At 57.3% G+C, this 23,430-nt stretch overlaps 1 protein-coding gene across 1 annotated transcript in view; it reads left to right on the top strand.

The window, feature by feature from the left end:
• The first annotated feature begins 1,841 nt into the window (after positions 1 to 1,841).
• Positions 1,842 to 23,430, top strand: part of FGF18 (fibroblast growth factor 18) — a 32,428-nt gene continuing 10,839 nt past the window's right edge. The window contains exons 1-3 of the mRNA XM_032403479.1: positions 1,842 to 1,893; positions 2,067 to 2,103; positions 15,283 to 15,463. Of these exons, the coding sequence (XP_032259370.1) occupies positions 1,862 to 1,893; positions 2,067 to 2,103; positions 15,283 to 15,463 (250 nt within the window). The 5' untranslated portion in view covers positions 1,842 to 1,861. The remainder of the gene's footprint in view (positions 1,894 to 2,066; positions 2,104 to 15,282; positions 15,464 to 23,430) is intronic.

A 23,430-nucleotide genomic window follows, 5' to 3' on the forward strand; every position in this document is an offset into this window, starting at 1 on the left:
AGAGGCAACCTGTTTAAGAGCCTCAGCTTTGAAAGGGAACTTCACAAGAGCTTGCGGAGAGGGCTGGTACACGGAACAGTTATTTCCTGTTTGACAGCAGCTACCTCAGTTTATGCTCTAGTACAATGGGATTATCAACCACTGCCAGTGACACCAGGTTTTTAACCAAATAGTATGGATTCCTGAATTTTGCTTTTTGAGTTTGTTTCTCACTATGACCTCTCCCTTAGCATCAGGCCAAAGGACAGCCCGACTGTCGGCGGCATATGACAACACCCACATTTTGAAGTTGGAAAGGATGGGAGTGTTGCCCCTGAAGCGAGGAGAGGAGGGGAGAGGAGATACCCTCACTGGAGTCCTGGTTAAAGGAACTAAACCGCTTAGTATACAAACGGAAGCTAGTCTCAGCCAGGTGGCCGGCGGAAGGCCTAGAGTGGTCGCTGGCCAGAGTCCTGCTGGTTGCTCTCTGTAGCCCTCCCGGGCTGGAGTTGCAGCGACGCCTCGGGGCCGCTAGGTGGCAGCCGCGCGTTTCCAAAGCTGGCTCGCCTACCAGAGAGCCCCGCTGGGAGCCCGAGAACCGACCCGAGAGCCCTGGAGGGGGGTGAGGGGGAGGGAAGTCCTGGAGACCCCCCTCCCCCGCAGCGGCAAGGACGGAGACATCAGAAGGGGTCTCAGAGTGCCAGCCGTCCGAGAGGGCATCTGGGACACGCCACGGTCCTGCGTGGACTCACAGGGCGGGCGAAAGCGAACCCCCTTAAACGGAGCCGCCCCGGGGGCTGGGCCTGACCCGCCCCCTCTCGGCTCCCCACTGAAGCGCTAGTGGGTGTGAGTGAGTGCTAGTAGCGAATGTGGGTGAGTGAGGACGCTCCGCACCTAACTGCGTTCTTGGGGACCGCCGCCTTCCGAATTCGGGCAGCATTTGCGCCGCGGCGCGGGTCATTGCGCCCGGGCGCACAGCTCCGACGGCTTCCAGCGATCACCAGCTCCAGCCTCGCGGGCTCTGCCCCTTCGGAGCTGCGCGTCCCGTCTCCGAGAGTCTGAGCGCCTCCCTCTAACCCGGAGCCGCCAGGAGGAGGAGGAGGAGGAGGCGGTGGAGAGGCCGCGGCAGGCAGGCAAGCAGGCTGGGCCGCCTTTGATGTGGGCGCGGCGCACCCAGCCGAGCTGAGCGCCCGTCCGGCCGCGCCCCGAGGGGGGAGCCCCCGGGCCCCGCATCCTCATTGTGCCGACTCGGGCCCGGGCCCGCCCCCGGCCCCCCGCCCCCTCGCCGCCCGCGCGTAGAAAACGCCCCGGCCGCCGCCAGTGGTGGGAGGCGGCGATGCGCACGGCCGGAGAGACGCGGAGGAGGAGACATGAGCCGGCGGGCGCCCAGACGGTGCGGCCGTGACGCGTTCCTGCTGCAGCCGCGCGCCCCGGCCCTGGAGCGCTGACCCCTGGCCCCGCACAGCCCCGCGCCCCGGCCGGAGATCGCGCCCCAGCTTCCAGCCCCGTCGCGCATGCTGCCTCCGGAGTGAACCGAGCAGCCAACCTCCCGCGGACGCCCGGACGGCCGGCCGGCCGGCCAGCAGTGAGCAAGCTTCCCCGCACCAGCCCGGCGCCTCCTGCACAGCGGCGGCCACCCCGTAGCCCCCGCGCCAGCCCGGAGGGCGCAGCGCTCGGGAGGAGCCGCGCGGGGCGCTGATGCCGCAGGGCGCGCCGCGGAGCGCCCCGGAGCAGCAGAGTCTGCAGCAGCAGCAGCCGGCGAGGAGGGAGCAGCAGCAGCGGCGGCGGCGGCGGCGGCGGCGGCGGAGGCGCCCGGTCCCGGCCGCGCGGAGCGGACATGTGCAGGCTGGGCTAGGAGCCGCCGCCTCCCCCCCGCCCAGCGATGTATTCAGCGCCCTCCGCCTGCACTTGCCTGTAAGCGCCCGCGCGCGGGGCTGCCTACCCTGCCTGGCCGTCTGTCCGTGTGCCTGTGACTCTGTCTGCCCGCCCGGCCGTTCGTCTGACTTTCCGGCTGCCTATCCATCTGTCTGTCCGCGCGCCCCCCTCCCTCAAGTCCCACTGACCACCTCTCCATCTCTCTCCCGCAGGTGTTTACACTTCCTGCTGCTGTGCTTCCAGGTACAGGTACGTAGGATCCTGACTCTGACCTCCCCCTGCCCCTGCCTAGCGGTGCAGGTCGACCCCCTTCGCCTGGGCCGCGCCCCCTCCCTGTGCCCCACCCCTACTGGGCGTCGAGCCCAGTGCACCTGTTCCCAGGGCGCCAAAGGGCGGCTCCGCGCGCGCCCTGCGCCGGCGGGGGACCAGCCAAGGGCAAGGGGCTCTGTTGCAGGGCTCAGACTGGCGCGGCCCCTGTCGGCCTCGACTGGGAGGAGATCCCCGGAGCCAGCGGACTCAGCCGCTGCAGTGTGCCCAGCTCCAAGCCCCCTGCCCACAACCGGAGAGGAGTTGGGACCTGAGGATTTTTTCTGCCATCCGTCCCTTAATATCTCCGGTCGCTCTTCCAAACAAAAAGGCTCCTTTGAGCCGAATGGATTTTGAGTCCAGGGAGAAAGCTTCAGTTGTAAATTACTCTGTGGTTTCAAAGGCGTTTGCAGGGGAGAGAGAGAGAGAGAGGGAGAGAGAGGAGGGGAGAGACAGAGACAGGTCTTGGAGAGACTAGGTGAGAGGTAGCAGAGACGGGCGCTTGGGCTGAGAGGCCAGTGCCCTTGAAGCCGCTCCAGAATGGGCCACGCTCCGCACACCCTCGCCCAAGGTGGTGCAGCCCTCGACTGATTCCCCGCCTTACTCCCCGCTCGCTCGCTCTCTGTGAATCAGAAGAGGGCTTGGCGCTCAGCCTGGAAAGCACTTGCTAAAATCTGATCTGTTACTTCAGCAGCTTTCAGACTCGGGAAGGTCTTGGCACGCAGACAGTTGGAACGCTCTGGCTTCCAAAGCCGTGGAAATGAAGGAAAAGGGGGGGGGGCGCAGAGAAAGAGAAGAGGGAAAGAGGGAGCGACTTCAGCCCCGATTAGACCCAGCCCGGGGCCCCCTCCGGGGGGTGGGGGGGGGGGGCAAAGGGAAGGGAAATAGAAGTGCCAGCTACCCTAGCCCCCCACCCACCTAGAGCTGCAAGGGAGGGGCTTTAGGAGGAGCTGGATTGGGGCCAAAAGAGATTATCTGCCCCTTCCCCCTCTGGGTTGAAGGCAGGTGTCCTCACAGGGTTAGAGACGATGCTTAGGTTTTAGCCTTTGGGGTTCCAGAGGTGCCCCAAAAGAGCCTTGAGCGGGGAAAATGGTGGCTCTCCCAGCTTTATGGCTTAACGAATGTTGTGCGTGTTGAGTGCTGTTGAGACCCAGTAGCCTCTTTCAGTGTTTGGTGTGGTGGTGGGTCTGCTTACCTCCCCTTCCACTCCTGGGAGAGGATCATTGCCATTAGAATGGACATTGGGCTCGGGGAAGCTAGTTGGGGCTGGGGGCTGTGAGGATGGATGGATGGATGGATGGGCGGATGGACAGACGGACTGATGGGTTCTTTCCCCCAGCTTTGGCCAGGCTGAGGTCCCCAGTGACTCCTTGAATCAATATAACTGGAGTCAGTAACTTAAAACTGGCTGTTTGCCAAAGCAGATGTGACCCTGTGGTGGCGGGGGCAGGGGTGGGGAATGGCTGGTGTCAGAGAGAGAGGCCAATGCCAGGCATGGCCTGCCTGATTTGCAGCTGAGTCCCCAAGCAGAGGGCAGGCCCCAGGGTCACTCCAGAGGATCTGCTTGTCTGATTTGGGTGAGAGCTCTTTTCCTGCATGTTGCACCTGGGGATGGGGGACTGCTGCAATGAGCATGGAGGTAGAGAGATCTGTGGACTTTGTTGCTCAAGCCTCCTGCAGCCTGCTGCCTCTTGGTCCTTAAAGCAGGGCCCAGGAGGGGTTGCTGCAGCATCTTTGTGTTCTCTGGGGAAGCATGAGGGAGGGAACCTGGACTCTGCATCCCACCTCGACCTCCTGGCCTAGAGCTGAAGCCAGCCTCTCAGGAAAGAGCTGGGTGGTCCATCTGGGTTAGGACTTCAAGCAGGTGATGGAGCCTCCTCTCCCACTTCTCTCACCTCTTCCTATCTTTTCAGACTTTCCCCATCCAAACTGCCATAAGACTGATGTATTTAACCCATGGTCCCTGCACGCATAGAGTATCTAAGGATGGGATTATGGAGGAGGCAGGCCCCTGATATGTCATACCAAAATGGTGCCCAAATGTGCTCATGTTTTGGAGAGGGCTCTCAGCTCCCCACAGATTTTCAAAAGCATCTATGAGTCCTAAAAGATAAAGAAACGGCAGGCTCCTGTCCCCATTCATGGTCTAGGAACAAAGGTGGCATGGCCATTAGAGGTAGAGATGAGGGGTGGGCCTCAAGTGTTCGTTGCTGGGAGTGTGAAGTGCACTCCCTGCTGAGGCGGTGTTGGGCAGGCAGAGGGGAGAGCAGCTACCTTCCCGGCAGGGCAAGCTTAGAGAGGGTGACAGGAGCTCCCTTGGTGAGCAGAGGCTGGGGAGGCCTCCCTGCGCGCTGGGAAGAGCTCAGAGCTTTGCAACCTGGTGGACTGGGCCTGAGCCCCAGCCTCATCTTTCCTTAGCAGTTGTGAAATGGGTGGCCTTGAGGCTGAAGTGGTACAGGATAGGTGTGGAAGGAGGTTTGGAGATTCTCATTCACCCAGGAGGGTACTTTGTTCTGCTGGGAAATGGATATACCTCTGCCCTTCCCATCCCCCCCTCCCTGGTTTGGGGGGAGTTTCTGGTCTCTTCCTTCTCTCCCTCCGTCAGCCAGCAGGGTGGGCCCCCACCTCCAGCCACATTTTCGAGAGAGTACAACAGTCAGTGCCAGACACTGCCTCCCCCCCCGCCCCCCATGGGGTGAGCCCCGCCCCTGCTGGCCACCCCAGGAAGCAGGAAGCTGGGAATTTAATAAAATCCCTTCTCCACACGACTTGGGACACCGCGGATAGCTCAAATCGGAAGAATTTTAAAAATTTCCGAGGGGAGCAGGCGGCGTGACCAGTAAATTGCTTTTCTGCACTTGGCTGAGCGCTGACAATGACACCGGGCTGGGCCTTTCACGCAGCTTGGCCGGCACCTGCCTGACATTGTTCCTACCGCCAGGCTCGGCTAGGTCCTGGCCTTCCCCAGACAGGCCAGGCTTGAGGCGGGCCAGGAAGGGGGGGCTTCACCACCCACCCCTTGTCCCTCCCACAGCACCCCTTCCCCTCTCACCCACCGCCCAGTGTGTTCAAGTTTTGAAGTTTCCTTTCACGCCCCCTCTTGACCTGACCACCCCCCACACCTGGCTTCCTCCGTGAGTTTTAGAACCTTTCTTCTAGCTGGTTAGAATAGGAAAGCCAGAGACAGAGTCCTTTGGGACATGAGGAGGATGTCCTATTGGGTGGCACTTTTAGTTTCTTAAGGCAGTGACATCATCCATCTGTGTGTCCAGTCAGATATTCATTCAACAAATACTTGCTGGAACCCCGCTTCTTGCTGGCCTTGAGAACAAGACTAGTCAGTTCCTGGCCTCAAGATGCTCCCATTCTAGAGGGGAGAGTTCCTGTGATCCTGCCTCCTGAGAAGTACGGAAGGGGGGCACATCCTGCTTCTGTCCAACCAAGTAAGACTCCAAGGCTCTTGCATCCAGAAGCATGTTTCCTTCTTCCTGTCCTTTTTCCTCCTGAAGTAGGTGGGCTAATATTCCTACTTCACAATTGGAGAGACTGAGGCACAGAGTGGGGAAGGGATTTGTTCAAGGCCAATGCTAAGACTCAAGACTCTGGATTCAAGATCTTGTATTCTTTCCATGACACCAGACAGACTTCTTCAGAAAGAATACCGATGGGGAAATGGAGTTCCAAGGGGCATGCTAGGGGTTCTCAGGGAGCACTTCCTCTTGGATTCTCATTGATAGGATCTCCATGCTACGGATGATCAGAGCCCAGATAGGTGTCTCTGATGGAGGGCACCTGACTCGGAGTCTGCAGGCCCTGATTTTCCTAGAATGTTCTGGACTGAAAGGGTCCCAGAGCCAGAGGTGGGTGTCTAGGAGGGTAGGGCCTGGGGGAGTCAGCACTCCCCTCCCGGCTTCGTTCCCAGCAGGGAAGGGGAGGGGGCACCCTGCCAGCTATCCCTGCAGCCTGAGGTAAGGAGGTGGATTGTTAAAATATCTTGTGGTGGCACCGCCAGGGTTAGCAGGCTTGGGGTAGCTCTCAGGGCACAGTGGGCCCCCAAAGGGAGATGGAGGGCGACAGGGGGGAGACTTCCTAGCCTCAGAGGACCTTCTGGTTCTGCAGGAGAGCTGTAGGTGTGGGCAATCAGGCTGCAGGCCCATCAGGCCGACAGCAATGCCGGTAGCCACCACCGGGCATGGTGTGCTCGCGATGTGACAGGCAGGCTCTTTCTCACCTCATGGAGGCTCAGCCTCGCAACCAGCCCGACATCAGGGGATTCTGCCGACAGGAAGGTGAGGCTCAGGGGCATGAAATAACCTGCCTCTCGCCGCACAGCAAGAGAGAGGCAGAGCGGGCTTCGACTCTGGGTCACCTGGCTCTAGGCTCGAGGCTTATGAAACAGCAGTATGGGGGTTCTGGGGTGTGCCAGCCTGGTTCCAGTGGTCGCCCTGCCTTATCTTTGCTGTATGACCTTGAGCAAGTTACTTAACCTCTCTGGTCTCAGCTTCTGCATGTGTAAAATGGAAAGAAAACAACTGACCAAACAATCCCTGCCTCCTACAGGTGGAGAGCAGGGGTCAGGGTACTGGCCCCGTGTCTCTTGTTTTGGGAGGGCTCCCTTGCCCCCCTACCCGTGTTGGTGTGGTAAGCCCCCTTTCCCCAGGGCACTGTCACCTCCTGGTGACTAGGAGGGGGGAGATGTGGATTGGTTCCTTTCTGGGGGCAGGGGCTTTCTGTTCCACCTCTGTGTACCCCATTTTTTTGCTGGGACACTCAGGGATAGGGCAGTGCCAAGGGCCTTGCCAGGCTGGCCCGGGCTGGGGGAGAGCCACTGAGCCTCAGAGAAGGTGGAAGCCTGTTGTCTCCACTTTGGGCCTGAGTGTGGGGACTTGTTCTGGAACATCGGTGGGTAAATTGGCCCCTCAGGCTTTAATCAGGCTTGCTGGTAGGGGCTGGGAGATGTTTGTGGATTATTGCTCTGACATCTTAATGGCATAATGCCCATGGGCCATTTAAAACGCTCCTGTGCCAAAGATGGGGCCACGGATGGCAGAAACGCTCTCAGGACCCCTGGGATCAGTCCTGGCTTTGTCACTGGCTCATTGGATGACTTCCCTCTCTGGGCCTCAGTTTACACACCTGGGTATCAGTGAGGTGAGCTAGCTGACTTCTATGGAGCTTGAATGCATGGGCTTTGGCATAGGAGAGACCTAGGTTTGAATCGTGTCTGTGCTGCTGGACAAATTTCTTAACATCAACCCTTTGCCCTTCAGTTTTCCCCACCTGTAAAGTGGGGTGATGAGAGGGACCTACTTCTTAAGGGTTACTGTGGGGGCTAAGTGAGATAATGCACACAGAGTAGCTAGTACAGTGGCTGGCACTCTGGAAATAACTGAGTAACAGTAGTTATTGGATCGGTTACCTGCTCCGTGTGTAAGTGCGTACCATTCTGCAGGGTGCTGAGGAAGGTTGGGAGGGATGTATTCCTTGCATCAGTGGCCTCAGGGCTCCTCTTGTCTAAGTTGAGAGCACAGGCTTTGGACTTAGGTTTGCACCCCTCTCAGGCTGTGTGGCCTTGGGCAAGACCCTTAACCTCTCTGAGTCTCTGCCTCCTTATCACATGGGAAATAGGGATGATAGTACCACTCCCAGGCCTGTTGGGAGGTGTAATTGAAGTCATGTCTTGGGCCAGGTATGCCGTAGTTACGCAGTTATGATGCTGCTCCTCATTAGCAATCAGCAAACATTTGTGGGACACTTGCTGCGTGGGTGGCCTTGGACTAGATTTTAGAGGGGGTGCCAAGAAGGCATCCATTCAGCTTTTCCCTCAAAGCATTCCCTGCGAAGAGATGACTGACACTTTGGGCAGCTTTATTCACCTCCCTTACCCCCCATTCCACCTCTGCCTTGGAACCCCTTTGTACTTTGTCACTGTCACATGACCCAGTGTGATCTCCATGGGGCTCACAGGGAAGCATAGGAGCTCAGGCTCTGGATCCAGCCCAGCAGATCACACCCTGCCTTGGCCACTTCATAGTCTCATGACTGAGCAAATTGCTTGGCCTCTCTGTGGCTCATTTTTAATGTGGGCATTACGGTAGAACCTCCCTCTTGGGCTTGCTGTAGGGGTGAATTGTGGTCACCCCAGGGGAAGTACTTGGCACAGCACCTGGATCATTATAAGTGTTAAGTAAATGTGAGCCGTAGTTAGGCATTTGACTTTGGTGTGTCTAGAGGCCTGTTTGTCTAGCAGCTCGTGGTTCCTGGAAGTCAAGGGAGGCTGGACCCATCCCGAGGGCCCTGCGGCACCTGGCACAGACCTGGTGAGCAGGATGAGTGTTGAGTCAGTGAGTTGGAGGGGCCCCAGAGAAGCTGGGGCCAGGCAGCTGGATTTAGGCCCCTTCTGACACCAGGCTTGGGGCAAGGGGGCTCACGACCTATCCCAGCCCTTGGGGACTTGAGAGAATCTGAGGGATCTGTGCAGGGGTACAGGGGCTCAAGGGTGCCATGGGTACTTTGGTAAAGGGCCATGAAACCAGACTGGGGGCCAGAGGATCTGAGCAGGGAAGATGCCCCATTTGAATCTTAGATTAGGAACAAGCTGGGTGAAGACATTGTGAACCTGTGTGCATGCGTGTGTGTGTGTGTGTGCATGTGTGTGTGTGTATGTGTGTGTGTATGGAAAAGCCGTTGCAGGCACATGGGACATCTCTACATGGAAGCAGGGAACAGCCTGATGTGCTCAGGGGACTCCGAGCCAGTGAGCATCAAGTTCAGGAATAGGGGTGATGTAAAAGGCCATGGTGGGCATTGAATGCTGGAATAAAGGGCTTGTTTATTACCTTGTAGGCATGCTGGACCACTCCCCACCCATGTGCTTCAAGGGACAGGGAATTGAAACAGGGATTGGTGGGAAGGGGAAAAGAAAGAAAAGAAGGGAACTTGAGTCTTTAGGGGTCCTGCCTCCTTCCCCCAGCTGGCTTCAGGGTTGACTGCCAAAGGTACCCATATTGACGATCTGTAGGGAGAAGGCTGATGTGTGGGGAGAGGGGCTTCTAGTCAGCCGCCTTGGGTGGCAGCCCCTCCCTCCCACGCTGATGCCTCAGCCTTGCCAATCAATACATTGATAGCCCTGGGAGCTTAATGGACAGGCTGGGGGTGGGGAAGGGCCCTTTGCAACGTCACTGTTCTGGCTGGGTTGGGTGTGGGGACTATGACAGGAGAGAGGGGAGAAGCCTGGAGCTGAGGGGTGAATGGGAGTGTGAATCTGAGCCAAATTCACATCCAGGGGTGGGCTTGGCCTTCCCCCTCCCTTTTCTGTCCACAGATGCCAGCTGGGGGAAATTCATGGGCTCTCGAGCCAGAGGTGGGTTCAGATCTTGGCTCTGTTGCTTTGTGTACAACATCGTGGGTAAGCCACTTGGCCTCTCTGTGTCTCCCTTTGTCGTAGGGATGGTAATCATTCTGACCCGCCCAGGTTGTGTGAGGAGGAGGGAGCCCATGCCTGCCATGTGCTTAGCCCAGGCCCCAACACAAAGCAAGTGCCCAGCAAGTGGGAGCCAGCGTTCGTCTCAGCCCCTCAGAGAATAATCCACAGCACACTGGGGCTGGCAGCAGCTCCTGGGCCTGAGTCCAGGCAGAGTTTGGGGAGCTGCATTTTGGGGAGGCGAGCGGGGCTGACTTTACCAGGGCCCACTCCTGGAGGGGTGAATTGAGAACGTGGAGAAGCTCTGAAAGCCCTCGGCGGGGCTGGCCACACTGCTGCTGGAGGAGGCAGGCGGTGGTGGAATGTGGCCGGAAGTCTGTGGGCTGCCCCTCCGGGGACCGAGGAGACCCTCCCTTTCTGGGCAGGCTGCCTGGAGACAGGGGCATGGATTGTAGGAGGCCTCAAGGATGGGGACCTGGGCGGGAGGGGGCAGTGTGACCCCATCCTCCTCTGGAGTAGGGGGAGTGAGCTCAAGGCCTTCAGCCCTTTCATGTTTAATCCCTGCTCCAGTCCCTGCCCCCGACTATGGCTTGTGGCCAGAACCCATTGCCATCCTGAATTGAGGGAGGGGAGGGGGTGGGGAGAGGGGAGAGTGAAGGCAGGCGAGGGTGAAGTGCTGGAGTGCTTGGGCTCTAGGCCTATTCCTTTGCTCACTAGTGTGCCTCTTTGGACATGCGATGCCACCTCTCCAAGTCTCAGTTTCCTCCTCTGTAAAATGGGGACTATACTCGCACCGACTCATGGGGCTGCTCTGGGAATTATGTAAGACCATTGACCTAAAGTGGTTCTTATGCTCAATAAGCAGTGGCTATTCAGAAAACAAAACACAAGAAAAAAAGAAAAACAGTTGTGGTTGTTGTTCCTTTCTCAGAGGTAAATGTGATCCGCAGTCCCCATCCCGCCAGTGAGAAAACTGAGCGTTAGAGAAAGCAAACAAATCGGTGGTCAGTCCGTGCTAGTCATCTTGTTGGACGTGTGTGGTGTGTGTGCCGAAGTGATGCATGACGCGGCGGACGTCTGTGGAAGGTGGCGGTGCGGCCCGGGAAGAAACAGAAGCCCCCAAACATGTCTTCAGAACAGGAGTGGGTCAGTGAAGCGGAAATCTTCAGCCAGACGGAGCAGGGGTGGCTGATGGAGGGCCCGGTAGGAGGGGACCTGGGTTGATGTCTGGGAGCTGGCATTGAGATCACCCCAACCTCTTTTCACCCCATGGAAGGTTCACCCCAAGGTGCCTAAGGGAAGAGGCTCAGAAGGTAGGAGAGGCTAGATGGTGAAGGACCCCGAGTGGACACCGTGCTGTGGGCAGTGGGGAGCCAGGCCGAGTGTGCAGTCGGAGCCGGCCTCACCCTGAGTGTTAGAGCACTGTGTCCGCAAGGATGAGACTGCAGGCCAGGCCGAAGGCAGGGGGCTCTGTCCCACTGGACACCTTGTCTGTGCCAGGGCCTGGGGCCTCGGCACACCCTGGGGGACATGTGGCCGTTGATGCCTCTGTGCCATTCCTGGATTGGGGAGTGAATATTCCCACCAGAGCCCAAGCTCTTAGGGCGGGGAAGGGGCTGGCCGGAGGGGGGTCTTAATGGGGGGTCTTGGGCTGCAGGGGGACCCCACTATAGGCCATCCTGCTATGGGAAAAGCTGCTTCGACCCAAGAGAGAAGCTGCGGTGGGAGGAAGGCAGAGTGACAAAGGTCCCTTCCTCTGCCCAAGGACACGTCCTGGATGTACCAGCCTGCTCACCTTGTGAGAGCTGCAGTAGTCTCATTTTTTTCCCACTGCAGCTTCTTGACACCCCACATGCTTGTGCCCCTGGGGGGGGGGTGTTAGCCTGCGGAGGGCAGCTTCAGCTGTTCCAGGAAGGCCTGGAATACAGTCCCCCCCTCCTTCCCCCCCAGGCTCAGTGACCTGCCACCCAGTGAGCAGGAAAGCAGGAGGGAAAGAATGTTCCTGAGGCAGACGCTAGAGCTCCGCTTGCCCACGTTCCAGCTCCGTGGCCCTGGAGAAGCGCCTCAGAGGTCCAGTCTCTGCAGTGAGCTCCAACGGGTGCCCACCTCCAGGACTGGCTAAGGAGGCACCACGTCTAGAGGGCTTCCTAGCAGAGCACCTGGAATAGAGGAAAGCTCAGCAATTGATAGCTTTAAGGACGCCCCTTGCCACCCCTCTGTGGGGCACTCTGCTTGTCTGGGTAGTAAGTGCTGGAGCGGATTTTGGCCTCCAGGTTTCCCTCATCCTAGCCACAGTCATTTAGCAAACCTTTGCCGGGCACCTCCTGGGGCCAGAGCTGGAGACCCCAGGATGAGCCGGACAAGCTGCCATCTGGGGATGATAAGCCATTATAGTGTAGTGTCCAGAGACCCTAACCCAGCTGGGAGGGTGGGGGGCAGGAAAAGCTTCCAGAGGAGGCACCTGAGGGCAGGTGTCAGCTGGGCTGAGGGGGCAGGGTGCCCTGGGCAGAGGACCTGACCTGTGCAAAGGCCTGGGGCTCCCCAGAGGTCTTGCCCAGGAAGCCCAGGGGTCTCTCTGCCTTTTCAGAAGGATGGACTCTGTTTATGTGTCAGAGGCCACCCCTGCTACCTCCCTTGGGAAGGATGTGACCACAGAATGTGGCTTGAATGGGTGGAAGCTGGGCAAGATGAATTGTTCCCTCCACATCCTGAGGAAGGGCCACCGGATAGCCCCTGCTGACCCTGGGTCACCCGCGCTGCCTCTGTCCAGTGGGCCAGGGAGAAAATCGTTAACAGGAGGCTGGCTTCTGGGGCAGGGCAGCTCCCCTTGGGGACCCGGGGTAAGGAGATTGGTTTGACCTCTGGTCGATAAGGTCTCCTGTGAGCAGGAGGAGAGTTGGAGGACAGGGAAGGAGGCTGGAGGCCCGCCCTTGGGGGAGGGGACAAGGCCAGGCTACCTCAGGAAGTCATTCTGGGGAGGTCGAGGGCCATGGGCGGGGGGTCTTCAGGACACGTGCCCACCAGGTGTGAACCTCATGGGGCACGGAGTTCTTCCCTCCCTGAGCATCGGGTTATGAGAGGAGGTGGGTCCCAGGTGTCAGACCCTGGCTGTGAATTGGTAACAGGGGCTGGCCATCGAGAAGAGCGAGAGGGAAGGGTGCGCACCCTTGGTGGGCCAGGCGCCAGGCCCCGCACCCCTGGCTGTGTGGCTGGAAGCAACCGACTTAACTTTCCTGAGCCTTGGTTTCTGCATCTGCTAAGTGGAGGTGATAAGCATTCCCATGTTGCAGGGTTGTCTGGAGGGTCAGGGGCAATAGCGTCTTCCCAGACTGAGCGTGTGCCGAGGTGCCCCGTCTGCAGGGTTGGGGGTGTGGTCTGCTTGTATTTCCAGAGAGGCTCTGTCTGCAGGGCTTCACTGTGAGCCTCTGAAAGGACCCCCATGTGCTCTCTCAGTTATGCCGCTTGAGTACTCGCTCTGTGCTGGGCACTGTTCTAAGACTTTCTACATTTCATCTGAGGAGCAGCCCTTGGGGTGGATGCCATTGTCACCCCTCTCATTTTCTAGGGAAGCTGAAGTCCAGAGGGGTTGGTAACTTGCCTAGGGCCCTTTAGCGAGGGAAGGGCACACCCTGGGTTCTGACCCTGGGACCTCCTCCTGATTGTGCTGGTGGGGCAAGTGGGGCCCAGCAAAATGGGGCTGGAAGAGGGGCTTTGGAGCTAATTCGGGGCTAATTCTGCCATTGCTTGTTCTGGGACCTTGTCAATTTAGCTTTGGGGCCTCAGTTTTCTCATCTGTAATGTGGGATAATATTTCCGCCTTGAGGATGATAGTGAAGGATAAATAATGTGGTCCAGCTGGAGTGCCTGTGGGGCCCAGGCTAGCCACAGGGGACATGTGCAGGTCAGCTTGGGGACAGAGACCCTGGGCTGGGCGTGGGATGTAGTAATGAGGAGAACACGGTCCCTGCCCTCAAGAGCTCACGATTGAGAGGTGAGACAGATGCTTGGGCAGCCCTGGTCCCAAGAGCTCTGCAACAGGCTGAGTGGGCCGTGCTCTCATGGGAGTGGGGTCCTGCCTGCCCAGCATCATGTCAGACCTCGTGGGCACACAGAACAAACCAAGAACACTGTCTGGGCTTCGAGAATTGTTCAGCTTTATGGTTAAGATGGGATGGGACAGGCATACATTTAGCAGGGCCTAGGAAAACCTAATTTAATAGTAAATGGAATGACAGGACTCCACATCTTTTCAGTGTTCATTTGTTCATTCATTCATGCATTCAACAAATGTTTGAGTTTCTGCTGTGCTACATGCTGGGGATAGAGTAGCAAGCAAGAAGGAGACAGCCCCAGCTTTCATGGTACTGCCAATGTAATGTTGGGGGGAGACAGACAAAAACCAGATAAGTAGATGTTATGTCAGGTTGGTCAATGTTAGAAGGAAAAAACATAGCATGGTAGGTAGAGAGATGGAGAGTGACAGGGTGGGGGCTGCTTCAGAAAAACAGTCAAAGAAGGCCAGTCTCAGGATGTGACACTGAGCAGAAAGCCTAATGAAGCAAAGGAGCCAGGATGTAGAAATCTGGGAAAGAACACTGAAGCCAAGGGAAGAGAAAGTGTGAAGGCCCTGAGGCAGGTGTGTGTTTTGTGTTTGGAATGCTCAGTGGCATAATAAGGCAGCCGGTACAAGTGGAGGTGAGAGAGTAGTAAAAGGATGAAGAGGGGACTCATCCTGAGGACCTTGAGGCCGTGGTAGGGACCTTTGTCTAAATGTGATGGGAAGCCCCGGAGAGTGTAGAGGGGGAGCATTACTCAAGGTGTTTGGGTTTGGTGGAAGCCAGACAACCAGGGGGCAGGAGTGGGAACAGAAGGCTGGTGAGGAGGTGGCTGCAAGTTGTCCAGGTGAGAGGTCATGTTCAGGAAGGGAGACTGGAGAGATACATGTTGGCATAGCCAGAGACAGCTTCCTGGAGGATGTGGTCAGATGTGAACTAAACCTCTGGGGAGATAGGGAGTTTTGGTGGGAGATGCAAAATGAAGTCTTCTCCAAGAGACGCCAGGGGTGTGGGCGAATGCCAGGTGAGGGTGCTTGGTCGTGGAGAGGAGAGCCCCCGGCATCAACTCCTGGGGCCCAAGTGACAGTGGATTCTGGCCCTTTCCTTCCCAGGGTGACGTGCCAGGCCTCTGTCCTTCCCTGCTGTGCACCCAACCAGCAGTTATATGCCCCCCATCCTTCTCCCATCTTCATATCTACTCTGATCCTTTACTCCCCACGTGCTCACTTTATTCTCACGGCCGCCCTGGAACGTAATCAGGGTAGGGGCTCTGCTCGACTGTTTCACCGAGAGGGAGTCTGTGTGCCCAAGGTCACAGGAGAAACCATCGCTCCGTACTTCTTGCTTTAATTTGGGGCTTTGGTGGAAAGGCAGCGCAAGCTTTGTTGTCCAGTAGACCGAGGCCTGCTTCTTAGCTTCGCCGCTTCTTGGCTGAGCCACCTCGGGCAACACGCCTCACCTGTCTGAGCCTCGGTTGCCTCATCTGTGAGATGGGGATGGTGACAGAGCAGGCACAGGTCTGCGCGGGGGCCTGGCCCAGAGCCGGCCCGGAGCGGGGCCCTGCTCTCCGGTGTGAACGTGGCTCCCACGTGAGGGCACCCAGGACTTCCGAGGTAGATCCCTGATGCCGCTCTCCCTGGCCAGGTGCTGGCGGCCGAGGAGAACGTGGACTTCCGCATCCACGTGGAGAACCAGACGCGGGCTCGGGACGATGTGAGCCGTAAGCAGCTGCGGCTGTACCAGCTCTACAGCCGGACCAGCGGGAAGCACATCCAGGTCCTGGGCCGCAGGATCAGCGCCCGCGGCGAGGACGGGGACAAGTATGGTAGGTGCCAGCTCCCTCCTCCCTCCCCGTGTGCCTCCCAGCCCTCGGGTTCCCATCCCAGGTCTGCCCTGCCCCGGCTGTGTAACCTCGCTCCTGGCACAGCCTCCCTGGCCCTCCCACCCCTCCTCTGCAAACTGCAGGGGCAGTCGTGTCTCCTGGAGAGCCTTGGGGGGAGTGCTCAGCGCTTTGCCGGGAAAGGTCGTGGGTATCCGTGGCTTCCCTGGGCACGGCCTAAAGCCAGGAGCTGCTCCCCATGGCATTGCTTCACCAGCCCCAGGTTCAGGTGCTCAGAGAGGGGGGAGCCTCCAGGGAGTGCTTTCTGGATGCTGCCGGCCGTGCGGAAATCGGCCTGGTGTGAGTGTGGGTGCACATGGGCACACATGGGTGTGAGCACGGGTATGTGCTCTGCGAGCTTGAGCTTGTACACCTGTGAGGAATGGTGCTCGTAGCACTTGGGCTATCGGCCCTTTGACCTGCCCTTGACCCTGAAACCGCCCAGCCCTCCTCTGGGGTGTTTGGGAACCATCCCTCACCTCATGCTGCCTCTGCGAGGGGGCCAGGAGGAATGAGACACCCTGCCTCCCTGCCCACCCCACCCCCCAGCTCACACAGACCCTCAGCAGTGAGAGAAACAGACAGGACTCCACTTGCCCAGAGCCTCGAGAGGATTTGGGGGACCGGTGCTGAGCAAATACTGACCCTGCCCCACGGGTTCTTACCTTCTTTTTTTTTTTTTTTTTTTTAAGATTTTTAAAATTTATTTATTCAAGAAAGAGAGCGAGAATGAGCAGGGGAGAGGCAGAGGGAGAAGCACACTCCCCATCGAGCAGGGAGCCCGATGCGGGGCTCAATTCCAGGACCCTGGGATCATGACCTGAGCCAAAGGCAGACACTTAACCGACTGAGCCACCCAGGCGGCCCTGGTCCTTGCCTTCTTAAGCCAGGTTCTGGGAGGTGTCCCAGCCCCCCGCACCCCCCTTCCCCGGCCTTGGGCAGGGGAGCTGGGGCTGCGGGTGACCAAGGCGTGGGGCTGGGGCTGGGGCTGGGGCTGGGGCCCGGGTGTGTACTGTGGGCCTGCCAGTCTGGGCTGTTCTGGGATGATGCCCTGCTTGCCCGCCGGCCCCTGCTCGTTGCAGTCAAGACATGACAAGAAGACAAATAATTTCTTGGACCTTTTATCTTGGACCCCATTCATTTTCCCTCCGCCCCGGGGCAGGACTGACCTCATGGTAGGGCCCAAGTGTGGCAGCTGCGCTGTCACTGGGGGCTGGGGCGGGCCAGGCTGGGCAGGGCTGCGCCGGGCTGGGCTCCCCGACTCCAGGCCAGCTGCCTCCCTTCTCCCTGTGCCATCACTCTTTAGGGCCTCCAATCCCCTCCCTCCCTCCCTCTTTCCCTTCTTCCCCTCTCAGTCTTGCTACTGCTGCTTTTCTCCCAACCCTTCTCTCTCAGTCCTTCTCCCCTCCTTCCTGGTGCTCACCCCTTCCCTTCTGTGTCTGTCCATCCCTCTCTCTGTCTCCCCCTCCCCACCATCTCTGTCCTCCCTGCCTCCCTCCCTCGGATCACAGCTTTCCAGTCCCTCCTCCCCACGTCTCCCAGGTCCTCCGCCTCTGCCTCTGGGGGGGGGGGGGGCCTCTGTCTCTCCGGGCCCCCCGCTGTGCTGGGCGGACCCAGGTGGCGCTTTTCCCTGGGATCTGCTGTCCAGTTGCTGCCAGGGAAGGGGCAGCTGGCTGGCCGGGCCGGGAGGGAGGTGCCCTCCTGGGGAGTCCCCGGAGCTCTCGCTGGCCCCTCCAGGCCTGGTCTGAACCATCTGTCCACGCCCTGAGACAGGAGGTAGGAGCTCAGGAGGGAGAGGAGCCCAAAAAAGGCCACCCCCTCGGTTCAGAAGTTACTTGCCTCTCATTTCCTCTGCCTGAGCCAGACAGAGACTCAGGGGATCACACGTGCTGTGTGACATCAGACAGGCCCTTTGCCTCCTCTGGGCCTCAGTTTCCCATCTGTACAATACAAGGGTTGCATACTAGAGCAGTGCTTCCTAAACATTAACATGCCTGGGAATCACCGAGGGATCTTGTTAAATGCTGATGTTGATTTGGTGGGTCTGGGGTGGGGCCTGAGCTCCGCATTTCTAACGCGCGCCCAGATGGTGCGGATGGGCCACACCTCGCGTATCCAGGAACTAGCCCATTTTGGCTTCTCGAGCCCCACAGGCCCCAGATTGAATCCTTCTCTCTCAAGGAATATGTTTATCACTTCTCCAAGCCCCCGCCAGGGCAGCGTGGGGCTTTGCTGGCTGCTGAGGCTGCTTCATTTAAGTGTCGCATTAGAAACGCAGATGAGGCGAAGGGACCCCATCTGTGAGCCCCGGGAGAGGAAGTGAGACAATGGAGCCAATTGAGGCTTCCAATCTAGATAATCGATACAAATATTATTGGGAGGGTGATTTATGTGGCCAAGCCAGCCTGGAGGATGGGGCTGCGGTAGGGGCCTGCCCTGCCTGTGGGGGATGGGCAGCCAGTAGTCCCCAGTCAGGCCAGGCCCCCCCCACCAGACAGTGGACAGTCCCTCCTTCTCGGGACTCTGTGCGGCTGAAAGAATGATGTGGTCTGAGGCTTGCATTCATATGCAGCTGTAATGCAGTCTGGGAACCTCAGCAAACACCAAATATAAACAGGGGCCCCAGAAACACCTGGAATCTGGAATCCCGACAGACACTTGGAATCTCAGATTCAGTGACATCCTGAGGTGTTAGACTCAGGGCAGGCACAAGGCACGGGCCCACTTTAGTCTGGGGCTGGCCCAGGAGCTCTTGGCCTGCTTTACATCTTTACATCTGGGAGCAGTCTTTGGTGAGATCTACATAGATGTAAATCACACCCCGCAGTTCTGCAAGAGGATCTCCCCAGGGCTCCCCAAAGCTTTCCCCCCAAGCACTCTAAGGTGCCTGAAGGTGGGCCAGGTGCTGGAGGGACAAGCGTACTAGCCAGGAAGCTGAGGGTTTCTGGAGGGGGACGGCTGACGAGCCGGTTAGGGCCACCCTGCCCACCTAGGATGCTTACATCTGGCCCTCCTGCCCTTGGCCCTGGCCACCTCTGTCATGTAGGCAGTGACCCTATTGCAGAAACAGCTCCAGGAGGCAGGACACCTTGTTTTTTGTTGCCACTTTGCCACTGAGCAGCCCGCGGAGCTTGGGGCAAGCGTGTCTGGCTCTGGGCTTAGTTTCTTCCTCTGCCAAGTGAGGATGAGAAAGGCCCGCTCGACTTGCCTCCGAGATTGATGCACTTGAGCCCGGGGTGTGGAGGCATTAGGTCCTCCTGGCTGCAAGGGGCCGGGCTGCCAGTGACAGAGGTGGAGTTTTAGAGGAAGAGGCCTGGGGGATGGGGGGGGGGGGGGGGTGTGTGGGGGGGGGGGGGGGTGGGACATGAACTGAGTCTGCGCTCAGGGAGTGGGGAGGGCCCCTGGCGGTGGAAATGGCGGTGTGGGGGCAACTCTGCCTTTATAAGCAGTGTGACTGGATATTCTTTCCTGTTTTCATTTGAAAAAAGGGTTTTCTACTTCAGAAAAAAAAAAAAAAGATAAGAAAACCCCCAAACCCAATGTTTTGTAGTAGGCCAGCCTCCCAGGACTGTGCCCAGAACAGGGGCTGTGTCAGCCAGGAAGTTGATCTTTCGAGGGGATGAGAATGTAGACTCGGGAATTGGACAAGATTTGAACCCAGCTCCATCACTTGCGGGCTAGAGATCTCGGATCTGAGTTAGCCTTTCTGATCCTCTTTGCTCTTCTGTGAAATGGGGTAATGGAAATGAGAGCATCTCTTATGCTCACAGATTGTATGATTATTAAAGCAAAAAAATATGAATGATAACTACTTGAAGTCACTGCTGTTGTATGGGTGTGGGGGGGTACTCGCATGGGCTCTGGTAGAGGTTCCCCTCTCGGGAACTGATTCCTGGGGCTCCCAGAAGGAGCCGGGTCTCTCTTGCATCTGTGCGGCCCTGCTATGTCAGCTGTAGGCCTAAGAGGCTTCCCCGGCATGATTCCAAGCAGCAGGTCGGCCTGCTCTGGCTCCTGTTGGGCCCGAGGAGGCAGGGTCTTTGGACCTTCTTGCTGGGTGTGGTCTGATCTTTTCTCCGTTTGAGCTGCGGTCCCTAACTCGCTGTCCAGAATTATTGAGCCCTGGGGATACGGTGGTGACACATGCTTGGTCCCAGCCCTCACGCTGCTCCCAGGCCAGAGACCCTGCTCCATCTCAGGGGCTGACTCTGAGTAGGAAGCATCTAGTTCTCTAACTTCGGTGTGACCTGGGGTCCTTCTCGTTCCCTCCCTGAGCCTGGGCTTCCTCACCATTCACTGGGGGGCTGGCTGCGGGGTGTGGAGTTAGCACTCCGCTGGCTTCCTCGAGAGCTCAGGCATGGATTCGTCTGTTTCCAGCTGTGGAACTGCTGTGTGGGGTCAGGAGGAGTCAGCCCATCCCAGCATGGGCCTGCACCTTCCTGCTCAGCCTTGCCCTCCTGAGAACATGAGCTCCTTGAAAGTAGTGGCCCTTCTGCATGTCCCCATGTCCAGTACAAGGCTTGGCAGAAAGCAGGTCTGCACCTAAATGTTGCTGGGTGAATGAATAAAATAATTATGGGGCAACTCCAAGCATGATCTGGGACTGACTTGTGTGGCTCACGCAGGAAGGTGTGTGGGGCATTCCAGACCTTTTGCTGAGCAGATGACAAGAGTGAGGGGGAGTCTTCTGGTCCCATTTCCCTCATCCTGGTACCTGCTGGAGGACTGTGTTTGAATAAGGAGAAAGGGCTGGTGTGGCTGATGCTGCAGAGACCCCCTCCTCTCTGAGTCCAATGCCTGTAGTCCATATAGCAGTCTAAAACGTGAGACTGTGTCACTTCACTCTCAAAGGCGCTTGTCTCTCTGAGAATTAAATCCCAATTCTTGGATCAGCCCAGAATGGCCTGGCTCTTGATTACCACTCCAGCCTCGCCTCACTGCCTCTTCCTCGCCCACTCGGCTCCAGCCCCACGCACCAGCCAACAGGCCAGGTGTGCTCCTGGCTAAGGGCCTTCTTCGCATTTGCTGTTCCCTCAACCTGAGGATGCTGTTCTCCCAGATATCCTCATGGCTCGCTCCCTCATTTTCACTCAGGCTTCTGTTCAGTTGTCTCCTTATCAGAGACTTCCTGGCTCTGTCTCCTTGTGGACGTATTTTTCTTCCTAGCATTTATTGCTACTAGGTATTCTATTACGTATTTAGCCTTTTGCTCCCTGTCTCCCCTGTTATAATGCAAACTCCTGGAGGGTAGAGGGCTTTGTCTATTTAGTTCGCTGCTGTATCACCATGCACAGAGCCAGCCACAAACAGGTGCTCGATATATGCTTGATGAGCCATGTGTGTGGCTGGGAGTTCTCCCCCTGGGGCAGGTGCCTGGCACAGAGCTCAGGCACACAAATTGGTGCTCCCTGCCTCCTCTTCTCCCGACCTCTCGTCCTCCCTTCCATCCTTCCAGCCTCCAGCTCTGCAACATGCAATGGGGGTATAGGCAGCAAGAGACCTGGCTTCCCCTAGGGCCCTTGCAGCTGGGAAGAGGCACCAAAACCCCTGCCCTTTGAGCTCATGTCCCATAACTTCTGTCCCCAGTGAGGAGTGGTCACCCACACCTCGCTGACTCTGCAGCTGAAATAGCCACCCTAGAGCTATGGCTAGGATTAAATATAGCTCCTGATCAATCCTATTGATTTTTTTCCCTCTTCCTTTCCAGCAAGCCCACGTGGGCTGCAAACCTCCTTGGGGGACTTAAGGAGAAGGGAACTTTGGGAGAAAGGCTGTGTGTGTGTGTGTGTGTGTGTGTGTGTGTGTGGACACTGATGTAGAAACATCTCCAGAAAGCATTTCTTCTCCCCACCCCTTCCTCTCCACCTGGTCCACCTTCGGAGGGACGAAGGGAGAATTGATTTGCTCTGACCTTCCCGTGCCTTTGGTGGCAAGGACATTTCCTCACTGGAGGACACCTGGAGAGCAGCCAGCCGTGCAGTCAGCCCTGGAGTCATAGTGGCCCGCCAGCTGCTGGTCATCTCACACAGGGCCCTGGGGGGCTCCTGTAGGTCTTCCGGGGGGGGGGGGGCGTGTTGGTGAGGCTGAGGCTTGGGGGAAAACAAAACCCCTTCTCCAGCTTTGTTCTCTCGGGCTTCCTCTCTTTGGTTCCGGTCTCCTGTGTCTCTCTTCGCACTGTGTCTCTGGTTTTTGGCTGCCTCTCTGTGTCTTTCCCTGCTGTTCCCTGTGCTTCAAACCAAAAGTCTTCAAAGTGAGGCCCTGGATCACACGCTGGGAGGCCCAGGTAGGGAATCACACTGGAGTCAGTCAATCAGTCAGTCAGTCAATGTCACTTCCCTTTTCCCTGCCTTGGCTGGCCTGCAGGGTATCTGTACCCTTCTGCCTAACTCGGAATCTCTGTCTGTCTCAGACTAGCTCTGGAGTTACTCTGCCAGCGTTCAAATCCCGGCCCTACTCTGTGGCTCTGGGCATGTAATTTATCTGCTCAGTGCCTCAGTTTCTTCATCTATACAATGGGTGTTATAGTCCTTACCTCATAAGATTGTGAGCATCTAATGAGGCACTGCACATTCAGACTAAGCACTGTGCCTACAGATGGTAAATGCTCAAATAAGTATTTGTTGGGACTTTTAAATTATCATTGTTACTTCAAGCATTTAAGAAAATAGGGGGAAAAAAAGGCAGCATGAGTTTTTTATAGAAAGGGCCCTGTGGGCATCTCTACCAATAGTCCCTCTGCAGCAAGAAAGTGAGGTCAAAGCAAAGACCTTCCCCGCCTTTGGTGTTCACTCGCTTACTCCCCCAGGGAAGGGACTGATGCAGAGGGAAGGTAAAGGGAGCGGTGGACAAGATAAGACCAAGACTTCTGGGCTAGGCTGCCTGGGTTTTAACTCCATCACCGTGTAACCTTGGGACTCAGTTTTCTCACCTGTAACATGGGGATGATAATAACAGTTCTCACCTCATGGGATTATTATGAGGGTATTGTGAGTGACAGAATATGCGTATAGTGCCCACTACATCATAAGCTCTAACTAAATGTAGATTACTGATAATATTTCTAGAGGGGCAGAACTGGAAGAGGCCTTGGAGGTCACCTAGGCCTGGCCCGGAGAGGAACAGGGTTTTCCCCTCTGTCACACGACAAGTCGGAAGATGTGATAATAATCCTGAGGCTGGGGACAGGTGGGTGGGAGCTCAGAGTTCTAGTGAGTGGCAGGAGTAGCACCGGCCAGTGGGGAGTGGAGTGGCCGAGGGCATTGACTGTGGAGTCAGACTGGGTCCCAACATCTGCCCTGCTTTGACCAGCTGTGTGCCCTTGGGCAAGTCCCTTCACCTCCCTGAATCTTGTTTTCTTTAACTCTTACCTTAAATAGTGTTACTCATATCACTTCACAAAGCCGTTTATGCATTTACTAAAATTTACTTGTTGATCATTTCCTGTGAGCCAGGTATGGGCTAGGCACCAGAAATCACAGTGGTGTATAAGACAGGTAAGGTCTGCTGTAGTGGAGCTTACCTTCCGGTGGAGAGAGACAGATAATTAAAAAAAAGATAGCAACTAAGACCATCTGGAGAAGAGCTCTGAGGAAAATGGAGCAGGGGTGGGTAGAGCTGGACTGGGGAGGGTGGTAAGACATTGGATGGTGTAGCCAGGAAAGGCCTCTCTGAGGAGTTGACATTTGAGTAGCAACCTAAGAGAAGAGAAGCCTCTATGGGAAGCTCTAGGCAAGGCAGCCTCCAGGTAGAGGGAATAGCAAGTGCAAAGGCCCTGAGGCAGGAGTGTGCGTGGTGTGTCAGAGAGGAACAGCAAAGGGGCTTGTTGGCTGGAGGGCTGTGAGTGAGGGTGGGATGTAGGAAGGATCAGTAGGGGCCGGAGCATGTGCACCATCTGGGTCCCCATGAAGAGGCTAGAT

The sequence above is a fragment of the Phoca vitulina genome, unplaced genomic scaffold (genome assembly GCF_004348235.1).
Source record: "Phoca vitulina isolate PV1807 unplaced genomic scaffold, GSC_HSeal_1.0 scaffold6, whole genome shotgun sequence".
In the NCBI taxonomy this organism is placed as follows: Eukaryota; Metazoa; Chordata; class Mammalia; order Carnivora; family Phocidae; genus Phoca; species Phoca vitulina.